Source organism: Cheilinus undulatus, linkage group 15, assembly GCF_018320785.1.
Source record: "Cheilinus undulatus linkage group 15, ASM1832078v1, whole genome shotgun sequence".
Classification (NCBI taxonomy): Eukaryota; Metazoa; Chordata; class Actinopteri; order Labriformes; family Labridae; genus Cheilinus; species Cheilinus undulatus.
The window spans coordinates 45789476-45812654 of NC_054879.1; the positions used below are offsets into that span (position 1 = coordinate 45789476).

Consider the following 23179-nt stretch of genomic DNA (forward strand, 5'->3'; position numbering starts at 1 on the left):
TAGCAAAAATGGGTGAAAAATGGCAAAAATATAATAAAAGTGGCAAAAATGGATAAAAGAGTGGCTCAAAGGGGATAAAATATACGGGCAAAGTGGTTGAAATGGGTTAAAAATGGCAAAAGTTTGGTTAAGGAAGCAGCAAGGGGCAAAAAAATATCAAAAAATGGTTAAAAGTGGCAAAAATACAGCAAAAATAGCCTGGCAAATTAGTGAAAAGGGGTTCTAGAGCAGCACACAAGGGAAGTAATTTACAGGAAAGTTGCAAAAGGGGTTTAAAGAATAGCAAAAAATGGGTGAAGAGTGGCAAAAATTGGTTAAAATGCAGGAAAAGTGGTTTAAAAGGGTTAAAATGAGTTAAAACTGCTATTAAATCACAATTGTGGAGAGCCCATTCTCTGGGATTTTCAGGGGCCCAGCCAACTCTGATGTCAGGTCTGTCTCCTTGTGGTCACATGTAATGCCTAAAATGTCCTGGTTTTGAAAGCAAAAACAAATACTAATAATATAATTCGGTAGCCAGACGAAAATAATTGTTTTTTTTTTGTGTACTTGAAAGTCTGGCCCCCAGAGTTTCTATCAAGACTAAATCCGGCCCTTGTACAGATGTACTTGATGACCCCTGATGTACATGTTTGAGCCCTCCTCTTCCTTATGGCTTCACATTTATGACATTATATTCCTCCATTATAGATTAGCTGTGGTATTTCCTGGCTGTTGTTGTCATTATATTTTCTATACAATGTCTGAGGCTGAATAGACCTGCAGTGATTGGAAATCTGTAGCATACAATATGGTTGAATCCAATTGAGGCAAATTGCATGCATTTTTAGGGATCATTAAGTTATTAGCATCACTAGAGGGGGCAGAAAAACACTTGAAAAATCTCTCTGCCAATTGCAATCAATGTCTCCTTTCAGAGAAACTTCTGGCACCTTCCTGCTCAGGGTTTTAGAGTTCATGGATCATATCCTGACTGCAGAGATGGTGACACTGTCCACTGAGAACGGCTTGGGGAGAAATATTGTAGCTCGGCATGGGAGCTGTTTAAGTACCGTGCTGCATATAGGCTTAGCCATAAAGAAGAGGCAGAAATGAGCTATAAAAGATACAATTAATAAAAAAAGGCAGCTGTGATTGGCAACTGCTGGACAAGACAGGAAACTGATAATGAGATCTGGTGTGGATGAAAGATTCCTCCTCCCTCCAGGGTTGAAAATGGAAGGTACCTCCCCCTCTATAAAAGGAAGGATAAAAGAAATAAGTTAGAGGAAATCAGTGGGCAGCTTTTATGCCTCACTCTGTCAGCTGAGTGTCAGGGATTTGCTGTCATAAAGATAGTGAAAGCTCAAGAGCTGGTGCTTACCAAGAATTAATCAGTTTAGGTTTTTTTTTTTGGTCCTGAACATAAAATGTCAGACAGTGCCTCTCAACTCTTGTAGGTGATTTTCTTTGAGCTGAACAACACAATAATCCCGCTCTCACTTCTACTGAAGGTCAAAGTTGGTCAGTGAGCCAAGAAATACCATATCAGAGCTTCCTTCCTCCTCGATCGCCGCCAGTATAAATGACCAAATTAGTGTATTGATTGCAGACGATGGCTTCTAGCGATCACTTTTACGGCCATGACAAGATTATTTTATCCTACTTTTCCTGTATTATTATATGTTGTGTTTGAGTTATTCCGCCAACATGGGAAGTGACAGCTTGTATTTATTCAATAAAGCGAGGCAGTTAGGCGAGCCGGTGAGGCAAAGAAAAAAAAACCAACAGAAGCAGAAAGCATGGCATGAAGGAGGAGAGATGCGCGTTATCCCGCCTGTGAGCCTGCCATCCTAAATAAAGAAAGATATCTGCCCAAATAGAGCGCTGATCAATACATTCATACAAACACAAGCACGCCGTTTGTTAAGTCGGGGGTGATAACCTCACAGTGATGCACATGGGAAACTGCGGGAGTGAGGGGAAAAAAAGATATCATAAATAACACATAATGGAGGTTATGATGATTTGTATCACTGTACATAAGTGGGAAATGCCCTGTTGCGTTTTCATATTTTTCAGCAGAATAAAACGCCTCAAAATAGACATGTCCCAGGGAAATCTTTGAATTGTGATAGATTTAAACCAGAAATAGTTTGGGTAATCATTTAAGCAGGCATGGTCTTCTTTCCCTTAGAAGAATGGGGATTTGAACATTAAAAGCTGCTCATGATTTATGATGCCTTTTCTTTTTGTTGTTTTTTTTCAAAGCCATATTTTCAGAGTGAAATATATTTTCATGCATGTCATACGGAAAGGGAAAAGGACAATAAAAATTAATAAAGAGCTGAATCATGCATGCACACATTTCTGCACATGAAGGTGTTACACACAAAAAATAACTGAAAGGCTTACTTTTGATTAAAAAGAAAATATTTGCCTTAAAAACAACTACTTGGCTTTAAGTCATAAAAAAGAAAAAAGGAACTGAGGGCTCAGCTGAGTTTATAATAATAATTTTTAAGTCTGCATTGGGCTGAACTGTTTAAGAAAGCGATCTAATTGTGATAACTTTCCATAATATTGCAACTTAACATGAGATTTTTTCAAAAGTTCCTCCTCTTTTTAATTTTTAACAAACAAAAAATAAATAATTCTATATTATAACAAACCCAAGATTTGGTAGAATTAACTAGTGCTGTACAATTTTGAAAACATTTCTAATTGTGATTTTTTTGAGTCACTGCACATTCAATATGAACTGTTGAATTCAAGGAAATGATTTCATGTCCTTTCATGTCCATTACACATTAACAAATACCTTAGCCCTGCTTGATGTAAAATATCCTGCACTCTTTCTTACTGCTACTATACTGTAATGTAGGGCTGCAACAAATGATGATTTCAATCATCGATGAATCGGATGATTATTTTTCTTGATTAATGGATGAATCGGATGTTTCCTGGAGGGCGGGGTCCCTTATTTAAAAGTTTTACATGGATATTCCAAAGCTGTCAAAATAATGCTAGTTTAAATGTCTTTATTCTAAAAACTAAAACGAAACATTTTTTGAGTTCTGTTCAATTAAATAAGTTGAACATGCCACAGAATAAACACAAAAATTAAAATAAATTATTTTTTAAAAGGAAAACAATATTTTCTATGTTATTACTTTGCCTCCCTCCTTACAAACATACATGAACACTTTAAGATCATACTAATGACAACAGCCTGAGGATATGATTTCAATGACAGACTCTTATAGTGGGATTCTGCTTTTATTATGTCCTCTTGCAATTATTTTATCCCAGAGAAGCCACAAGCCAGCCTCAGCCTCTTAAAATTATTGATGTTTTATAATAACTTACAAACATTTATCACTCACTTATTCAGCACTCACAGATGGTCACACAAACTCTCTCTGTCACACACACACAGACACACCTTTACACACACCCAACAGCCACATGACTGCAGCTCAAGCTTTTCCTCCTCTCTGCTGTTTTAGCAAACATTAAGAATACAAAATGAGGCAAATATCATAGATTACATAAACGCTTGACAGCCCAGCGCTGTTGTTTTTATCCAGTTTCGTATCGTAACAGAAATTAAACTTAGGTTCCGCCGGAGTTTTTACAACAGCAAGCTATTTTTAGATCGCTAGCGTCTCATCTCCATCATGAGACACAGTTGATGATGAATACATCTACTTAATTTTTCCACTAATCACCAGATTATAATCAGAGAAGTACTAAACAAAGCCAAAATAAAGATTATCAGCCGTCTGTGTGTGACGTAAACAGCTCCGCGTCACGCCAAGTGACGCAATAATCGCGCGACACAACGAATCAACACATAAATTCGTTGCCAACTTTTTTAACTATTAATTTTATCGATTCGTTGTTGCAGCCCTACTGTAATGTCAAGTACTCACTGTGGTAAAATCCCTTGCCTCATATGTACATTTACACTGATTACATCATTATCTGTAACTTAAATCACTGTGGTAAAATCCCTCACCTCATATGTACATTTGCACTGATTACATCATTATCTGTAACTTAAATCACTGTGGTAAAATCCCTCACCTCATATGTACATTTGCACTGATTACATCATTATCTGTAACTTAAATCACTGTGGTAAAATCCCTCACCTCATATGTACAGTTGCACTGATTACATCAGTATCTGTAACTTAAATCACTACACTTATACTAATCAATTATCTCATCTTCCTCAGGTAGATCTGCCAAATTCGTGCATCTTACACTTTTGATCACGTCTAGTCAGCATTCTTCTGCCCTCTGCACATCTTGCGACCAAACTATCAAAGTACACAGATATGTATATACAATAGCATACAAACAAGAGCTCAAACATTTTAGCTAGCTATCTATCTATCTATCTATCTATCTATCTATCTATCTATCTATCTATCTATCTATCTATCTATCTATTAAAAAAATACTTAATTGAATTTAATACAACGAAGATTTCTGTTTTTTGGTGCTGCAGCTTCAGGCCAAAGAAAAAGTAATAATCCATGTGTGCTGTGATTGATGGACTCCTGTGTTTAAAATCTAATTTGTATCGGTTTTCACTCATTCCCAAAGCGCTTCAAAATTAGAAGATAAAGAGCATAAAAGCCGGTGAGAGGATGAGACAAACCGCACAAAGAAGGGAAAACTACTAACAATGAAAAAGGCGATTTATACCTATATTACCTACACTGTAAATTACATTACCAAAGATTTTAGTAAGCTGTTGCTTATGAGACTTAAACAGCAGATACAATTTTCAAAGATGACAATTTTAATCATTTATCGAAAGAGAGGACTGGATTTTCTCAATGTCCAAATGGGGTTAAGAAACTGACCTAATGGCTGTTTTCTTTTGCTAAGTTGTTTTTAACTTAATATAAAAAACCAATCTGTGAAAAGTCACACTAACCACAGCCCCTCAGTCTGCACATGACAGACGTGCATCCTCAGTCCGTACTGCATCAGAATGACAGGACCCAACACAAGTAATCTGACACATCTTGATCATGGCACAGTCCTGATCTTTGTGTCACACTGGGGATTAAAACAGAAACACTGGGCTAACAAGGGTCAGATATGAAATTTCAAGGAAGTGACACATGACAGGACAAACAATTAAGTGTCAGTGTGCTGACCTTGGGGCAACACTTTTACACCATGACCCTGTGTGCATTAGTCATTCCACCAGCAGCACGAAAGCAAGGAGGAGAAAAAAAGGGGAGCCTGAGTGTTCTTCTTCATCCGATGCCTGCAGCCCAGTGTTGTTCATTGTTTAGTCGTTATGATTAAAAGATGTACAGCGCTATGGAAATCAGAGGGCTTGTGATTTGTCTCTGTCCAGTCAGGCTCCTACAGAATTCTGTGCAAGTTGTGGAGGTGGTCTTTATCAAGCATGTTTCTCACATAAACACACATTTAATTCTTAAATGAAAAAATAAAACTAAAGATCTGATGTCCTCCCTATTCCTTGTGTTGTATAAGGACTACCTCTTTACAACAGAAGCCTCTATCAATCTTTCTCTTTTTCTACACACCTCAGAAATTGAGGCTGTAATTACTCATGCAGAAAGCACAACGTGAAGGAGAAAAAGCCATGTTCTGCTGAGTATTGCTTTTAGAGGAGGCAACCAAACAAGCAAAGGGTGGCGCTGTAATCAGTCAAAGCTGCCTGTTAATTCTTCAGGTGGAGGTGACAGCCAGCAGCATTTTACCTCAGAGGTATCAGGGATTTATTTTTATCCCCCCACAGAAACTAAAGAAGGAGAATGATGTTTTTTGTATTTTTGAACCCCCTCTATCGAGAAGTGACTTTAAATTTTAAAGCTTTACACAAAAATATAAGACAGAAGTATGACTCTATGGTAAGAAATACCAAACTTTTACTCCCTTTATGGCCGTGTCAACCGGTCAAATCAACAACCAGAGCTACTTTAGAGTCCAGAGAGCGGTGACACATGAAGGTGAGGAGTTACACAAACAGTGAAAGCCAGACTGGAATCCTCCATCTGAAGTCTGGAGAAGTGGAGTCAGACTATGCTAAAATATGCAGCGACCACTTAGTGAAGGGCAAAGCTACAACCATCTGCTACTGACCTGTAAATATCTGGCAAACATCTAAAGATACTGACCGGACTGATGAGATTAAACATGTGATATCACTCAGCATGCTTCTCCAAACAAAAACAAGACACCAGATATTCAGCGTTGCTCTCAAACTGAGGTATTTAACCCAGCCACAAACTAAACATACATACACACACACACACACACGTATACATACGTGTGTGTGTATGTGTGTGTGTGTATGTTTGTATATATATATATATATATATATATATATATATATATATATATGTATATATTAGGGCTGTCAAAATTGATGAATTAATGTGGATTAATCCATCATCATGATTAATTTGATTAAAAATTTTCACGCAATTAACCCAACTACAGCGCAGTAAAAATTTTAATCGTTTGACAGCACTAGTACATATATATATATATATATGTATATATATATATATAAATCACTAGAAGTTCACAAATATCTAAGAAATAAATATAATTAAAATAAAACAACATAAAACAGATTTTCTTTTTTTTTTTTCTTTTTGTTTTTGAATTTTAAAGCTTCTGTGGGGAACTTTTGGTTTGGCGCCCCCTGTTGACAAACAATGTTTGATAATAAAAATCTCATCCTGCTTTCAATTAACAGTTAATCTAATCAAAATTGTGAAAAGTCGGAGTCTTTCCTGGTCCTTCCGGTCTTAATATGTGAGGTCTGGATGCTGACTGATGGCAGACTCTGCCGACTGGATGCCTTTGTGAAGACTTCTCTTCCACGTATCTTAGTGTATCGTTGGCAAGACCGTGCTCAGGAGAGCGAGGATGGAAGGGGTCAACTGCCTGATTAGAGAACAGCGGCTATGCTGTTTACCTGGCGTGCTTTCCTGGGTCTCATCCAGCTCACCGCATACCGGGTGACCAGGACCTGGTGGTGAAGGGGCAGCTGAGAGGATACCTGGAGAGATGGGGCATATGCCTGGAGGATGGCTATCAGGAGGCCAGAGCAGTTCAGGACCAAGGCAGATGCAGGAAAATGCTGAACCGGCATATTCTCCCATACCTGACCTAATGCAGTTGATCACCCCAGCTGACTCCAACCACAAAACCACATGTTCAGACATTAAAAATAGCAATATAAAAATGATCTGTTTTCTCACTGATGCTCTTACCTGCTTTAGTTAGTTGTAAATAAAACATCTTTGTAATTTTCGGTCTGTTTCATGAGCTGAACCCAGCAGCTTTAAAGCTAAAAATAAGTCATATCAATGTAAATACAAGTGAGTGAAACAGCGACAGCACTGCTGAGCAGAACAGGTGAATGTATGCGTGAGTGTATGTATGTATAAAAGGAACACTTTATCAACTTTTTTCCACCTGTTGAATAATTTTTTTAAGTATTTCATGTTATAAAAACAGTTGCTTTATGCAAATCTATTCAGAAATAACTTTTTAAGGAAGTGACTGTTGACCAGAACTTCTCCTACACTGAATAAAAAACAAATATAAGCTAATCAACGACTAATTTCTAAATGTGTTTTTTAATCATGGTAGACGTTTTGGCCAGCATGGTCTCATTTCACCATGACAGCTGGTGATGCTTTCCTGTGATTCACGGTAATCCACTTTTTATTATGAAGGAAATACTGGTATTTTTTTATACAGCAGGGAGTGAATAAATATTGTACGTGGCGGGGACATATGGTCCAAACAGAAGAGGGAGGAAAGGCCAAATTATACAGGCACAATTCAGTACTTATTATTCTACTATCTATAAATAATTCAAGTGGTTGGGTTTATCATTAAGATACCAACTAAACTGTTTGGCTTGAATGAAAATGTCTAATTCTTTTTGTACTGTTGCATTTATGTTGGGATTACTGTTAGAGGATTCAAAAATTAAAGACAGGCCAACAAATGTATCACAACTGTTGAAATAACACAGAAAATAGGCACAACCTGTGAGAACAAACAACCAAATACTGCTGCATGTGTCAAGCTTCACAGCAGTGAAGGAGGGCCAGCGATCTACATGCAATGGAATCGTCCATATATTAACTTTTCATGTAATAAGGGAACACAACAATGATTAAGTGTGAGCACTTTGTCTCCTACTGTAGTTTACCTGCTTTGATAATGCATACTATTATGTAAATGAACATGACATGACCCAAATCTGCTCGCTGTAAATTAATGTATTTTACCTTTAAGATAAGATGTTGCATATCCACAGTGTTTTATGTTAACAAGAATGCATTGCTGAGATTTAGCAGCTAAAAAGGTGGCATACATTACAAGAAGATGAAGCTGCTGAGTAATTCTCTGACTAAGTGATTTCCATAAACAACAATTATAGAATTCCATTAGAAATAACAGCTTTTAAGGTGAAAAACAAATGTCATTAGTCATCCGGAGTGTGTACAGAAAGGCAGTGTGTAATGTTGAGAAATTTAGCAATGATGCAGAGTCGAGCTGAACAATTTGCAAAAATAATCTAATTGCGATCCCCCCCCCCCCAATATTGGGATTCAGATTTAACCTCTTTAGCCCTAGCAAGACCAAATACACCACAAATCAAAGTGGCCGTAGTGCTCATAGCCAGACACTTCTGCCCCCCATGGGATGGCTCCTGGTACTACAGACACAAACATGGTCTCATTTGAAAGCCCAGCCTCTGCTGAAAATTCTAGTCGTGTTTGTGCAGTTTCCATTTGTTTCAACAGTTTCTTTTAGTTTTCTGCACTTTATTTTTTGTTGTTTTTCGTGCCGTTGGAAATAAATCTGCTCCTCTTGGTGTCAAACTTTAGTTCCTTTGTAAGACTTCCGCTGAAAGGGAACTATATGGAGGTCTGGGTGATCTGAGGGGAGAAAAATAACTCCATGACGCAGTGATCACCTATAATAGTATAAAAGTTGATGTTCTTGTGTTTCAATTATATGGGCCATCAAACAGGCCGGATGGATCTGGCACTGTGTAGTTCCTAGAGCACCTCCTCTTTTTGCATTCTTCATATGGGATGGAAATAAAGTAACGTTGGTTCAGCACGTCAATCAAAGGTTCGTAAGTGTAAAGCAGAAAGCCTTCCACAATAAGGATGTGAGTCTGCTCCTCCTTCGTGTCAGACTTTAGGATGATCTCAGTGTCCAGGGTGTTATTAACGCCATGAGATTTTTCAAACTTCACCGGGTTATCGAACCATGCGTAGATCGTACTCATCATGGCGTCCATGTCCAGAGCATTGATGACATCGTACTGCTTAAAGCCATCTTCACCAACTTCAATCTGATCGTGGAGCTTGAAGAAGTCATCCTGAAGTTTGATACCTGAGATTTTTCAAACGGCAGAGATAGTGCCAAATTGTGCCAAATTGTGCTCAAATGGCACAAGAGGCGATTTTGCCAGGATATATTTTTATTAAAATCTCTCTTATTTTGTCCTGATAACCCTCTAGTAGCATGAAAGTTGAAAGAGATAATGTCAAAATGTGGTGCTTTGGCCTACTGGAGATTTTTGGACTTCAACTGCATTATTTTTATGAGATAGGGTATACAGTGCTTAACAAATTTATCAGACCACCCTAACCCTAACCAAAGTAAGGTTCATGCCACAGCTGCCCTAAATTAACGGCACTGGTAAGTACCAAAATAATTTTTGATCTTTCTGCAATGGTTAATACACCAATATGTAGAAGCTCTTTAACCCAAATGATATTTTTAATGCTAAAATAGAATTATTATAGAAAAAATAGTAAAGCACATTAATATTTCTTGATTAATATGTCAAATTATAGTTATTTACTTGCATTCCTGCAGAGAAAAACAAGTTTCAGTGGTTGAATGTTATGCTTGATTCATTTCTGACTTCTCAGAGAAGCCCAGTGAGCCAGCTCAAATTTGGGTGAATTCAGTTTGAAATCCCTCATTCCTGTTTAAAATGGTAAAATGTTGAGAGCTGACTGAAAATGAAAGAGTCCACATTAAATTTTTCATTTGCCAACTTGATTCTCTCTGATCCAGTAATATATATACACATATTTACACTTCTGAACACATTCTCAAGTGCCCTCTTCATTTACGGTGGCCCTAAAGGCCAATAGGATTAAATATTTCAAAAGCTCAAAATGTATTTCACAAAACACAGAAAATTTCACAAAACACAGATAAATTTTATAAAACACAAATTTCACAGAAATTTATTTGTGTTCTATGAAATATATATGTGTTTTGTGAAATATATTTTGCGCTTTTGAAATATTTATTCCTATTGGCCTTCAAGGGTCACCGTAATTACTGTACTTTGATCATTCAAATAGAACTTGTAGTTATGGAGTTATACTCATTTAAAGATGGGCTGTATATTTTTAGCAGTAACCTAACAAAAGAGGCTAGGGCTTAACAGGTTAATATGCAATTATTTTTAGGTTAGTCTTATATATATATATATTATAAAGGGGGCAGCTGGAGTGGAGGAGGCGAGGCTGGCTACCAGCTGAGGTATGACTTTTGTGAAGTAATGCTAGGCTTCATCAGTTTAATTTGGAATGAGCAACTATTTTTGCTCGTATTGCAAATGTGATGTCATTTGCTTTGTTTAAGGACATTATCATTTGTATGTTACTCATTTTTGAAGAAAAACACATAAAACATGAAAAAGGGGATTCTTGTAAACTATTATAAAAAATGAAACTTGAATGTTTGCATAATGTGCATAAAATCTCAGCAAAAAATGATTTATTAAACTAGTATTTTGACACATTTCAAGTAAAAGTAATTGATTTGTAAATCGCAGCAGGCCATATTGCAATTTAACCCTTACAGCTCGCAGCTAGTTTTTTTTCCTCATCATGTCTCGTCTGGACTTTTTTTCTTAAAAAGCTTGTAAAACAACCCTGTGGTGCACAGTCAGGCTTTAAACACCTTTTTTTCAGGACAACCTGGGCTTTAAGAATGTATCTACTACAGTAATGTCACTTGATGTTTGAAAAAGTTATAGGACTCTAAAGACAAAAGATAAAAACAAATCAATTTAAAACTCAAGATTTTTACTGATAACACAGTAAACAGTAGTGACTAAGCATTTTCTCTATACAGACTTGTATAAACTGATTTTTTTCTCCATCTTTTGGGGACAAAACAGTGAAAAAATAAACATTCTGTGGCGGTTTTCAAAATGTCTACATATGTATAAAAAAGTCCATGTGCTTTTTGCAGTTAGATTCATTTGTGCCATTCCTTTAAGCAGTAGAGATGCAGCATCTTGCTATTGGAAGACAGCCCCTCCCACAATGCATTGCAAATAAACACTGCCCTCAACAAATATGGCACTACCCACCAAAGAAAGTCAAAGTGCATGATCGAAAATGGATTAAAATTGGACCAAAAGACGTTCATTAACGTTGTGGATTTAATCTTTAAAGACCCAGAAAAGTAACCGAAGTTCTGGGCTCGCTAGAACAACGTCCTTAAGGGCTATGGAGACATCGAGGATAGCAAATTAACGTTATCAATGTTTTTATAAACTGTGTCACTTCTTGTTGTATACAACAACGCTGTCCTCAGAGACCCGGGGAAGTCAGCCAAGTTCTGGGTTCACTAGAAAATGTTCAGTAAGAGCCACAAATGCACCAAGAACATATGTAGAAAGGCACAACACAGAGCTTTCACAGGAGACAACAAGTTTGTGTCTATGACGCACGGTTCAAAAGTTACCAAACAGTTTACAAAGGGATGTGCCTGTGGCAAGGGTCTGTGTGGCGTGAGCTCTAAGGGTTAATCTAATTTGCGATTAATTGCCCAGCCCTAGTTGGTGAGGTGAGGCTACAGCTTCATGTGATAAATGTTAACATTATATCTTTACATTTCTAATTCTGCTACAAAATGAGTTCTGTTTTCCTCCTGATCTGTTGGTAAAAGCAAACATACAAAGACGGAGCTGACAAATGTAAACCTGAATCAAAACCATACAAAGTAAGAGTACCAGGCTTTGCGAGTGAGAACAAACAAACAAACAAGCAAACAGACAAGTTTAAGAAGCAGATAAGTGGGGTTATGACCGCTACAATATGAAGCAGCGGGGTTGACTGGATGAAAAAAAACAGGGGGCTGGGGACACCTTTTCTAAACTACTTCTCCTGCAAACAGCATTATCTTGATTAAAGTTTAATTAAGGATCACATTTGGCTGTGCCTTTCATAGCGATCTACATGAGCAGATTTCCTGGGGCTTAACTCTATCGCTGGGAAAATCCTCCTTTATTACTTTCAACCTGTTGTAAAAGCTGTTGGCACGGAGGGACGGCTGCCTCATTCACTGGCCTTGTTTGCTGCTGGAAAAATCCAGAGTCTCAGGAGATCTCCCCACAGTGGTTCAATTTAATATCTGTCCTATCACTACAAGGCTTGGGCTCATTATTAATGATACTATTCATTAATTTCTTGTTGGGCTGATGTTATTTATTAAAATATTAAAGAAAGCTCCTGAGACACTCGCACGTAATGAGGGATGTGTCCTCCTTCCACAAACCCCCTCTCCTCCCTCCCTCCCTTCCTTCCCCCTCTCCTCCCTCCCACCCCCCTCTGCTGGATGGATGGTGGGTGGAATTACCCCACTCGGACGCTGCTAGCCTGCGCACCCTCATTAGTCGTTCTCCAGGGCTGAGTGACACCATAAATCCATTCTACACATCCACCACCGGCAGCCATATACAAACGCACGCGGCTCGCCTCGGCCCGTTAATGAGCCATTCCCATGCACGGGGAATTGACTAGTGTCCATCCGACGCAACTGGACAGTATTTTTTGGAAGAGCTAAATTGCAGCCTTGGTATAGATTTAGGGCCTAGGAAAACAGTTTCACTTCTAATTAATAAGCTATCATGCTGTAAAGTTGGAGCTGATTGGCTATGTCTGCATTGGCACATAAAGAGCTGTTGACTTTCAAAATAAAATAAAAACAGCTCCAAGAAGAACGGCTTTTATTTAACTTTAAATTAAGACAGATAAATTAAATTATGTGCCACTCAGCATCATCAAATTCTTGTTTTTTCTTGTCTAAATGCAATAAAGTGTCTTTCTTCAAAATTTGAAACAAATTTAGACATAAAACTGTGAGATGTATGATTGAGAAATCTCTGATGAATATGTTAAAGAGGTTTTTCCCAGACAGTGAAGCTTAAGTATTTGGTTTCAACACCTCCCCCTTATATTAATGGTTATACACAGAAACCCCAGGAATCCATTCATCATAATAATTAATCTGATCCAATTATATCGCAAAGAATATAACAAATTGTGGGGAAAAATAATGATATATCACTGCCATGTCACAGGGATGTGGGACTAAAGCAGTAATTAGATGGAGGGATTTTAAGCAGTACACAGAGAACAAGCAGCTGATGGCTCAACTGTTTGAGTCTGATCGTGTAAATAGATGAAGACGAAGTTCAGCGCCGTGTTTTTGCTGCTTTAGCTAATTAGGGTCTAGCGTGGAGGTTTGGCCGGCTTTTGAGGTGCCAGATGTGGAAATAATTCATGATGTTTGTGACTGTAAGTACGGATGTAACGATACACTCCTCTCATCATAGACCGTCTGAGCATTAGGCAAAGGGAGGCTGATGCCTGGGGCCTCATCATATATCAATCAAACTTTATCAATCAAACTTTATTTATATAGCACCTTTCAAACAAATTCAATTGCAGTTCAAAGTGCTTTCCAGGATTGTACAAAAGTGACTGACAAAAAGGTTTAATGGTAAAAAGGTTTAGAGACTAATGCACACAAAAGTAGTTTATAAAACAATCAAAAAGATGAATGATAAGAAAAGACAGAGATAAAAGACAAAGCAGAAAAGGGAAGAATTTATGAAATAAGAAATATTAAAATTTGCATAAAAACAGTAAAGGTTAAAATAATAAAATAAAATAAAATAAAATAAAAATATTAAAAATATATCGCCGTTATAGGTGTGCATGTACAGGTGTACCTGTAAGCTTAAGTTTTAATGATAAAGAGGTGTATTCCAAATGTAGGAAGGGTTAAAAGTGAGTAAAATGGCATCAAAATAGAGTTAGATGGGGGGAAAAACATACCCAAGCCCTAACTGCAAGGTTCAAGCTCCCAAAAAGGCCCTAAATATCTTATTATCAAGCTGATTACAGTTGGGTGGATCCTTCTAGACATTTCCAATCAATGATTGCTGGATAAATATGTGGTTAATGGCATGTCATAAATAAAACAAGAGAATATTGGGGACCAACTTAAAATAGTTAGGTAACAAGTTTCACAGCCAATGACATGCTAAAGCTCAAAATGTCATGTCAGAAGAAGTGTTTTCCAATGAAAATATTTTTATCTGCCTCAAATAAAACGGTTGCAACTATTAAAGATGAGCATCCAGATTAATCTGTATTCACTCGGTATGATTCTTACATAATGTAAGAAACTAGGGGTGCACCGATTGCAATTTTCTGACTGATCGCCGATCTTTAAAAAGTCTGACCTGCCGATTCCACTTTTGGCTGATACCTTTTTTTTAATAACTAACAGCATACACCTTCAATGTTCAAATCTTATTTTAATGAAAAACATTGAACAATACCTGTGAAACAATACAAACTTCTTGTTTTAACTGCACATGAGGTAGTTCTCTCAAATACAAATGAAAAGTTTAGAGCATTGCTGTCCAAACTACTAAATCATATCAGTTCCTTTAGTCTTTCATTTTTCACATTTTAGTAGGTAGAGGTAGATAAGATCGGTGGATAAGATCGGTTTCATATGTAAGTATCGGCTGATCACCGATCCCCTAAAACTAAGGAAATCAGCGCCAGCCGGTCGACCCTATAAGAAACTCAACATATAGTATTGTGCTCACGAGTTCAGTTGTAATAACATATCTGTTCAACATTCATCAAGCTGGATTTTTACAGTGTGTTTAGATGTGGTGACTTTGTGATGATTGGGGCTTTTCTTTTGATATATTTGGTAGTTTGGCACAAGGTGACATCTATATTATGGGCAGATAGGATAGGATGGGTGGGCACCGGGGAAGGCATGAGTTAGGAGAATGCCCACTGTTTGTGAGAAAACTTTGTGAATAAACACCTAAGAAGCTACATTTTTACATGGACATTGACATTTTAGATCCACTATCTCTGGGCCACAGCAGTTGGTTTGATTTTGAGTTTGTTTGTTAAATGACGCTACACTTCATATTTTACTATCCATATTGTTGATTCACAGGAAACAGAGAGAATTAGTGCTGGACAATTAATAGAAAATCGCAATTTGGTGTGCTGCAGTTGCAGAAGGTGCTGAAGAAGATGCAATATTTCTTTGACCTGAAATTTGAGTAAAAATGCCAGTTAAAACTTTTTTTTGACAGCAGAGATGTCATGCATTACTTATTATGCAATCTTCACAATGAGATTTTTTTTTTAGCCCTTGCTTAAACCTATACAGTGTTGGTTATAGTATAGAATGATTTATTGCTTGTGTTTGTCAGAAAATACACAAGATGAAGAACTTAAGGAGTAACTGCTAATCAAATCCTAATACTGAGGGGAAAAAATACGCAATTAGATTATTTTCCCAAATCGTTCAGCCCCAGAAAGAATGGTAATAAGAAATCTCATTGAAAAAAGGTAAAATAAAAAAAGATGAGTGTGTAATGGGAAAAAAATAAAATAACACCATGGTATTATTGCACAGCTCATGCAGCCTGAAGAAGTGTTCTAAATCTTAACCAAGGTGGAGACTAACAAGTTTTTAAACCAGTTCAGTTTACATTTAGTGAAGACAGTGAGTGCAATTTAGGGCTGCTTAATTTTAGGGAAATAGCGCTTCACCTGACATAATTATATTCCTTATTTTTTAAAGAAATTACACTGAACTTAATTTTTAAATAAAACGATATTTTTCATTTTAATCCTCTGACACTGAAGATGTAAAATATCATTTTCACTTTTTTCCTTTATAAATGTAGGTACGAGTTTTTAATTTGAGGTTTATGGGTAAAAGTTACATTGCACAAAAAAAAACCACACACAAAAAATGGTGTGTATGAAAAATGCACTTTTATCAAACTGATTAAAAAATTTCATATTTCCACTGATTTTAATTGTACTGCAAAATCATTTATTATTGTTGCATAATATTTGATAACATTATTTAGGATTCCTGAACAGTCAGTTTAGCTACATTCAAATTTAACACTACACATTTTTTATTATGTTTATTTAAATGCAGTAGGAGATTTCTGAGAGCTCGAGAACGGTGACATTTGTGCTGTGTGTGATAGGAATGCACCAAGATTTCTCATACTTGTGTACAAAGACGTCAGCCGCTTATCACAGCTGCTCATGATCGCTGCACAACAAGACATCAGTGATGCTCTGCAGCTACACGACGAGATGCAATAATTTCCAGAGAGCAGGTAAATCCTCAGGCATGAATCGCATCTAGATATAACAATGCATTTAAAACCATCACACAACATGCACTTTGCACAAAATTGCCACTTAATCACACGTAAGCTCCCTCTAATAGGGGACAATAAACTTGGATATGGAAATAAACAGCAAAGAAAACACAAAGTAAAGTGAGTGTTCTCGACATAAAGCCCTATAGAAATCCTCCTCCCTGTTGTTGGCTCCTTGTGAGTACAGAATTAATCACCTGCCTGCCTTCCTGGTCTCTGTGCTAGGACCGGAGGACAGAGGTAATAAGACAAGCCCTTCAGGGACGCGCTGGCGAGTATAAATATCAGCTGCTGTGCATATGTAAATCACTCCTGGATTTATTTATTTCTTCATTTCTCCTCAAAGGCTCAAGTGTACTAATATCAAATAGTGAGCTTTTAGGGAGTGTTTAATGGCTGTTGGTGGGTGGCAGGGAGAGGCGGACTCTGGAGCAGTGCGCCCCGTTCATGAGTAATTAAGTGCTGTTTTGCCGAGCATAAATAATGCTGTTTGTATTGGTGGCCCTTTGCAGGAGAGGAGCGGAGAGAGGAAGAGGCTTGGGCGGGGGGTGGAGGTGAGATGGTTGGTGGTGGAAGGAGGGTGTTGTGGGGGGGGGGGGGTATGGACAGACAAGAACAGCAGGGGTTAACCCCTCAACACACACCTCACTGCAGCACACGGCGCCTCTCAGCGCGACACGCGGGCACGGGGAGGCTCATTTGTTCTATAGCACTCAGCATTACTTAAAGAAAATTATTGTTCATGAGGATCGGCGTGACGTGGGGAGAATTACAGTGTTTCTTTTTCACAAACTCCCTAATCATTCTCCCATAAAAATAAATGTCAGAACCGGGAGAGCAACACGGCAGTAATACACTAAAGATACGTACAGGTGTGTGAATCTATGAAGGAAGCAACGTGTAATAGTCACATTAGAACACATTTAGAAGAAGAAAAGGAAACAAAAGCTTCTATAAAGATACTTTGATACTAACTTCAGACAGGCACACCTTATTTCCAAACACTCTTCTGTCTGCTTTACAGAATTTTGCTCATTTTGAGCAAATGTAAAGATTCTGAGTGAATCTTTGATTCAAACGTCAAAAGATTTAACACAATAACCGCCGTGGATCTCTATATACCTGAAACAGCCAACGGGTCAGATTTACCTGTCATTAAAATGCCTTGATTTTCATAAATAGCACTGATCGAGGACCGTTAGTTGACCTCTGACATTGAACAGCTTATTAACTACAGTTAGAAAACTAGATCACTGTTGGAAGATGATCCGTCACATAGAAAATCGTCTTTGAACTGATTGCTAATCCCGAAACTTCCTCCTTCATTAAAAGCACTGAGATTACCTTAAGACATCAAACGATGGTAAATGTCTTTTTCCCTCTGGTATCCATGTTGATGGTTGATCTGTGACTTCTGATTAGGTATTGCTGCAACAGAGAGAAGGTATTTCCATTACGCCATCTATTTACTGCTGGTGTGTAATAAAACAGTGAGAAAATCAAGGCTTTCTTATTGGGTAAATTTGACCGGCATGGTGGTTCTAGATATAAATGTCCATTAAAAAGATTTAGGTTTAGGCAAAGATTTCTTTTATGACATCAGGTGCTATTTAACAAACTTTTAGGAAAAGTCAAAGACCGACAGTCTTTAAAACTATAAACACATCAAGTAAAATACCATCAAAGAACAGCCTTGGCTAAATTTTACCCATTGGCAGTTCTAGTGTTAAAGGTGAGAGGAGGATCAGCCTGATCAGAGTCAAATCTTACATTTAAAGCCATTGTTTCTATGGAATAGTTGCCTGAAAGCCTGTTATGATTAGGGCTGGGCAACTGATTGAAATAAGATTGAAAAACAACATGGCCTGCTGCAATTATCAAACTGCAGAAGGTGTAATATTTCTCTAACTTGAAGTTTGTGTCAATGCATTTAGTCTAAAGATGAAAACTAGGACTAAAATTAAAAACTGCTGCCAAATCAACACTGGTCAAAGATACGTCTTTAATTGTAATTAATTTCATAATTTCTGCAGTTAATCTCGATCGATTGCACCCTTTATAATCACATTTTAAAATTCCACTATTTTGAATCCCAACCCCCAATCTTACCCTCAAGCTCAACCCTCAGTCTTAACCCACCCCTCAGAACCAAGTGTAAGGGCCATCTGGGGACTTAGAAATAGGACATCCCTTAATAGCAGTTATGATTTCAGACTGTAGAGGGCAGTAATGTGCCAAAACTCTGTAGTCTGTCAATTCAGAGGAAGAGGAAGAAGAAGAAGAACGAGAATGCATTAATATTCAACCAAATAACATGTATAAACACTACAACCACGGACACATTCAGCTGAAAGTCACCGTATAACACGGCTGTTAGCTAATGCCAAACACCAGTTGTATTTCATCCGCGATGGCATGGTTACCAGCTTATGATTGTAAAAATAAAAGTAAATGTTATGCTACAAAAAGGTAAATAATCCATAAGATAACATTAAACTAAGACATTGGGGTGGTTTTTGTAATTTTTAGATCTCTATTATTTGTAGCTCGATTTCTTCCCAGCATTCACCGCCATCTTTCTTTGAGTGATAACCCTGAATACCAAGGGAGCTCCAGGAACATCTCAAAATTGAGGGAGATAAAGCCCTCAAACTTGCCCCTCAACTCAAATATTGGGAGAACTGGGACAGCCTAGGGCTGGGTGATATGGCCTAAAAATGATATCCTGATATATTTTTGCTATGTCCTGATACACGATATATATGGCGATATTTTGAAATTTCCTGTAAGTGGCTGTATAATGGTCAATTCAGCCCTAAATAACAACAGTGTGGTGATTAAAATAGATCATTTTATTGGATTTTTACAAAGCAGTATGCAGAAAGGAAAAAATTAAGGCTGGGCAATTAATAGAAAATTAGACTAAATTGCAATATAGCCTGCTGCAATTATCAAATCGCAGAAGGTGCAATATTTTAAAATTTGTGTAAAAATGAGAGATGTCAGAAATGTCATGCATTACAAAGTATGCAATCATTCAAGTGCCATTTTTTATGAATAGCCTACAAACAGTCCTACTGTCTTAATTTTTGTCCTTTCTTTTTATTAAAAATTAATATCCAATTTGCCATATGAGTAAAATCATCATAATTAGATATGTTTTCAAAAATGTTCAGCTCTTTTTTTGATCTAAAATTGTGTTGGTTATAATATAGATTGATTTATTGCTTGTGTTTGTTGGAAAATACATAAGTTGAAGAACTTAAGGAATAATCGCTAATCAAATCGCAATACTGAGAGAAAAAAATCGCAATGAGATTATATTCCCAAATCATTCAGCCCTAGTAAAAATCAATATAAACAGTTTAGCACACTATTTTATTTTGAAGGACTTACTTCAATCTTTTACTAATACATCAAACATACATAAATCGTGAAATACTTCGTCTTTTACAGTGTATGGACAGTTCTGAAACGTTTTCTGTGTTATGTTTACTATTGCTGATTATAAAATGATTATTTTCCTCATTAAAGGTGAAGCAAACCTTCACAAAACTCACCAATTCTGCATGCAGGTGATGGCCAAAACCCTGCAGTCTAGTCCACCATTCAGGCTCAAAGCTTTGATTACATTAGTCTAGTTTCTGTGCTGATTATGGCTGAACGATTTGAGAAAATAACCTAATTGTGATTTTTCCCCCAATATTGCGATTGCAATTTGATTTGCGATTATTCTCAAGTTCCACATCTATGTATTTTCCAATAAACACAAGCACTGAATTATTCTATATTATAACCAACACAATTTAAGACGAAACCAGGATTGAACAATTTTGGGGAAAAAAAGCTGTAATTGTGATTATTTTGACTGCTATTACGAATTGGATATGAATTGTTTTATTAAAGGGAGTGATCATTTCTGTGTCATTCTTGTATTTATTAAGAAAAAACTACAAAAATAAAGCATGATATGTAATGCATAACAATCTCTGCTGCAAAAAAAATTTTAAACTGGTATTCTGACACAAATTTCAGGTTAAAGAAATATTGTACCTATTACGATTTAATCTAATTTTCGATTAATTGCCCAGCCCTAGTGCTGATAAATGCTGAAACAGTTTCTGACAAGTTTCTGACATTAGAGCGTCTTATTCAAGAAACTTCATGGGGAAAAAAGCTCATTTGGAGGCAGGAACATTATCCACATGATTTATACTCAATGTTCGCGATATAGTCATTTTATACATCCCACATGGCAAAAGCCGCAATATATTGAGTTAATTGATATATTTCCCAGCCCTAGGACAGCCCTTGCACTTTGTGGGAACGTGCATTTTGAGACTGAGAGTTAAGACTGAGGGCTAAGGGGAGAATTGGAATTCAGCCTTAATGTAGTCTTTAAATGCGTTAACCTGCTTTTTCTCATCTTTGTGTTGCTGCATCTGAATTTCCCCTCTTTGGATCAATTAAGAATCAGCTCTCTTCTCCTCTTACTAAACTTTAGTCTGCCCTACTTTCATCATATTTTCCTACTAGTATTACAAACACCTATGACACCATGTTAACTTCACTGTATTATCAGGTGGCTTTGTAACAAATCCTCCACGCAGACAAAGAAAGAAAGAAAGAAATCTGAACAGTGTGTACTCTAAGTCATGTCAGAGCAGGTGATTTTCACTGGCTTGCGAAATAGAGTTATTTCCTCACACATTAGTAGAGGAGTTGACAGGCCATAGAATGTACTGCACTTGAGCGCACTAATGGTCAGTGAGTACCCCCCCCCTTCCTCCTCCTCCTCCTCCTCCTCTCCAACACCACTGGTGCAGACACCAAAGTAGACAGAGCCATTTATAGATCCTTTCCTCTTGTCTTCTCTCAGCAGCATGTTCACCTCCACTTTAAAAACGCTCAGGTATGCGCAGCTCTGAGTGCTGATGTATTCCTAAAAATGATTTGACTGAACTATTATGAGGCAAAACTAAACATCATCCTGCATCGGAGATATTCTAGTAAGCATTGAAACAATAAACACAGAAAGTGCAGCAAATTCACCATGAGAGAGAGAAACGTTCTCAAGAGGACGTAAGTGATTCTAAACGGTGCTCTACTTTATGAAACCTTGATCCAATATCTCCTCTAACAAAGAGAAAGCACACAACCAGCCCTCCTCCCCCCCTCCCTCTGCTCCTGCTCACAGTTTAAAGTGCCACAAAGGAGCGGGCTTTTGAAGAGAAACACTCACAATATAGGCTTACAAGTTCCTTTGGGTACAATTACACGACTCCTCTGTGGTAACAAGTGGCTTAGGTAAGAGAGGACAACCTCCTGAGTGAAAAAATGCAGCTGTCATGAGTGTGTGGCAGGACCCAGTCCTGTTTGGGAGGCTGGCTGATCCCCAGAGTCAGAAGATAATCACATCGAGGGCCGAAGAACCAATAAATCAATCAGGTTTAACCACCGCCTTGCACAGACCTCTGTTTATCAAGTAGAAGAAGAAAGACAGGGGTATGTTATTTGGCTGATCTTCACCATTTGAAAACAGGAGAAATAAATCTTTGATGTGTTTATGCTTGTAGTAAATGCTGCTGCAAAAAGAGCAGAAGTTTTTCCACTGTTTCCTCCATGATCATGCACACAGAAGCCTTGTTTCTTCATTAGACTTTTAATAAGCGGAGGTATCACAGCACACTCACGCTGGGATTGTTTGTGACTCACCAGGAGCTACTGTAAAGCTAACAGGGCCTGGCAGCACCTGTGGCCCCCACGTTCCAGCTGCCAGGGCTGTGCTGTGGGGCCCAGGAGAGCCGCATTAGCCGGGGGTTTTTGCGACGAGGTGGAAGCTCCACCAGAGCGCCGGTCATGCTGGGGAAATGTCAGCCGCGAAACCAGCCAGGTCCACTGAGCCCTGAGCTGGGGCCCTGGCGCCCAGCGTGACTCTGACATGATCATGGACGGCGGTTGTGACACATGTAAGCAATGACTCCACACAGCTATCTGATCAGCATTACGCCACTGTCAGAAGGCTCTGACTACAGGAGCGTGATGGGAGCTGTGATAGGGCTCCCTGGCTCATACGGGTCAGAGATAGAGGAGCTGCAGCACATGAGACAAAAAATATCTCTTTTAAAATCATTTATCAATTCATTTACTTCTAACTTCATGTATTTATTTTTAATGAACTCTCAAGTAGGACTTAAAACACACTAGGAGCAAAAAGAAGCGTTATTTGTCATAAGTCGTGTGTGTGCATCAGCCATCAATCACTGCCATCACAATTGCCAGAGTCTGCTGTCAGCGCCTATTACCGCTGAATCCATTTCCCTCAATTAATTCAAAATCTAACCCCTTGGCAACCACCAATGTATGTTTTTTTAACATCCATCCTCCCACCTATTTGTCAAAATGCTCTGTGTGACAGTACAGTAATGCATTCATTATAAAAAAGGAGAAACAATAGAGCACACGACCATTCATTAACTCAGCATTTAGGAAAGACCGATGTACAGTATGTCTGGTTAAAGTCAACATTTTAGATTTATATACACAGATAACGCCTGAGTTATTCTGGTTAAACATGTAGATTTAGAAATTCCTCACAAGACAATCAAAAATCTAC

At 37.7% G+C, this 23179-nt stretch overlaps 1 protein-coding gene across 1 annotated transcript; it reads right to left on the reverse strand.

Moving 5' to 3' along the window:
• Positions 1 to 9015: 9015 nt before the first annotated feature.
• LOC121522240 (nicotinamide riboside kinase 2-like) lies at positions 9016 to 22506 on the reverse strand. Its single transcript, XM_041806392.1, has 2 exons — positions 22329 to 22506; positions 9016 to 9410 (listed from the first exon to the last, which is right to left on the reverse strand). Exons 1-2 carry the CDS (start codon positions 22504 to 22506, stop codon positions 9016 to 9018), a joined length of 573 nt encoding a protein of 190 aa, XP_041662326.1.
• Positions 22507 to 23179: the final 673 nt, after the last annotated feature.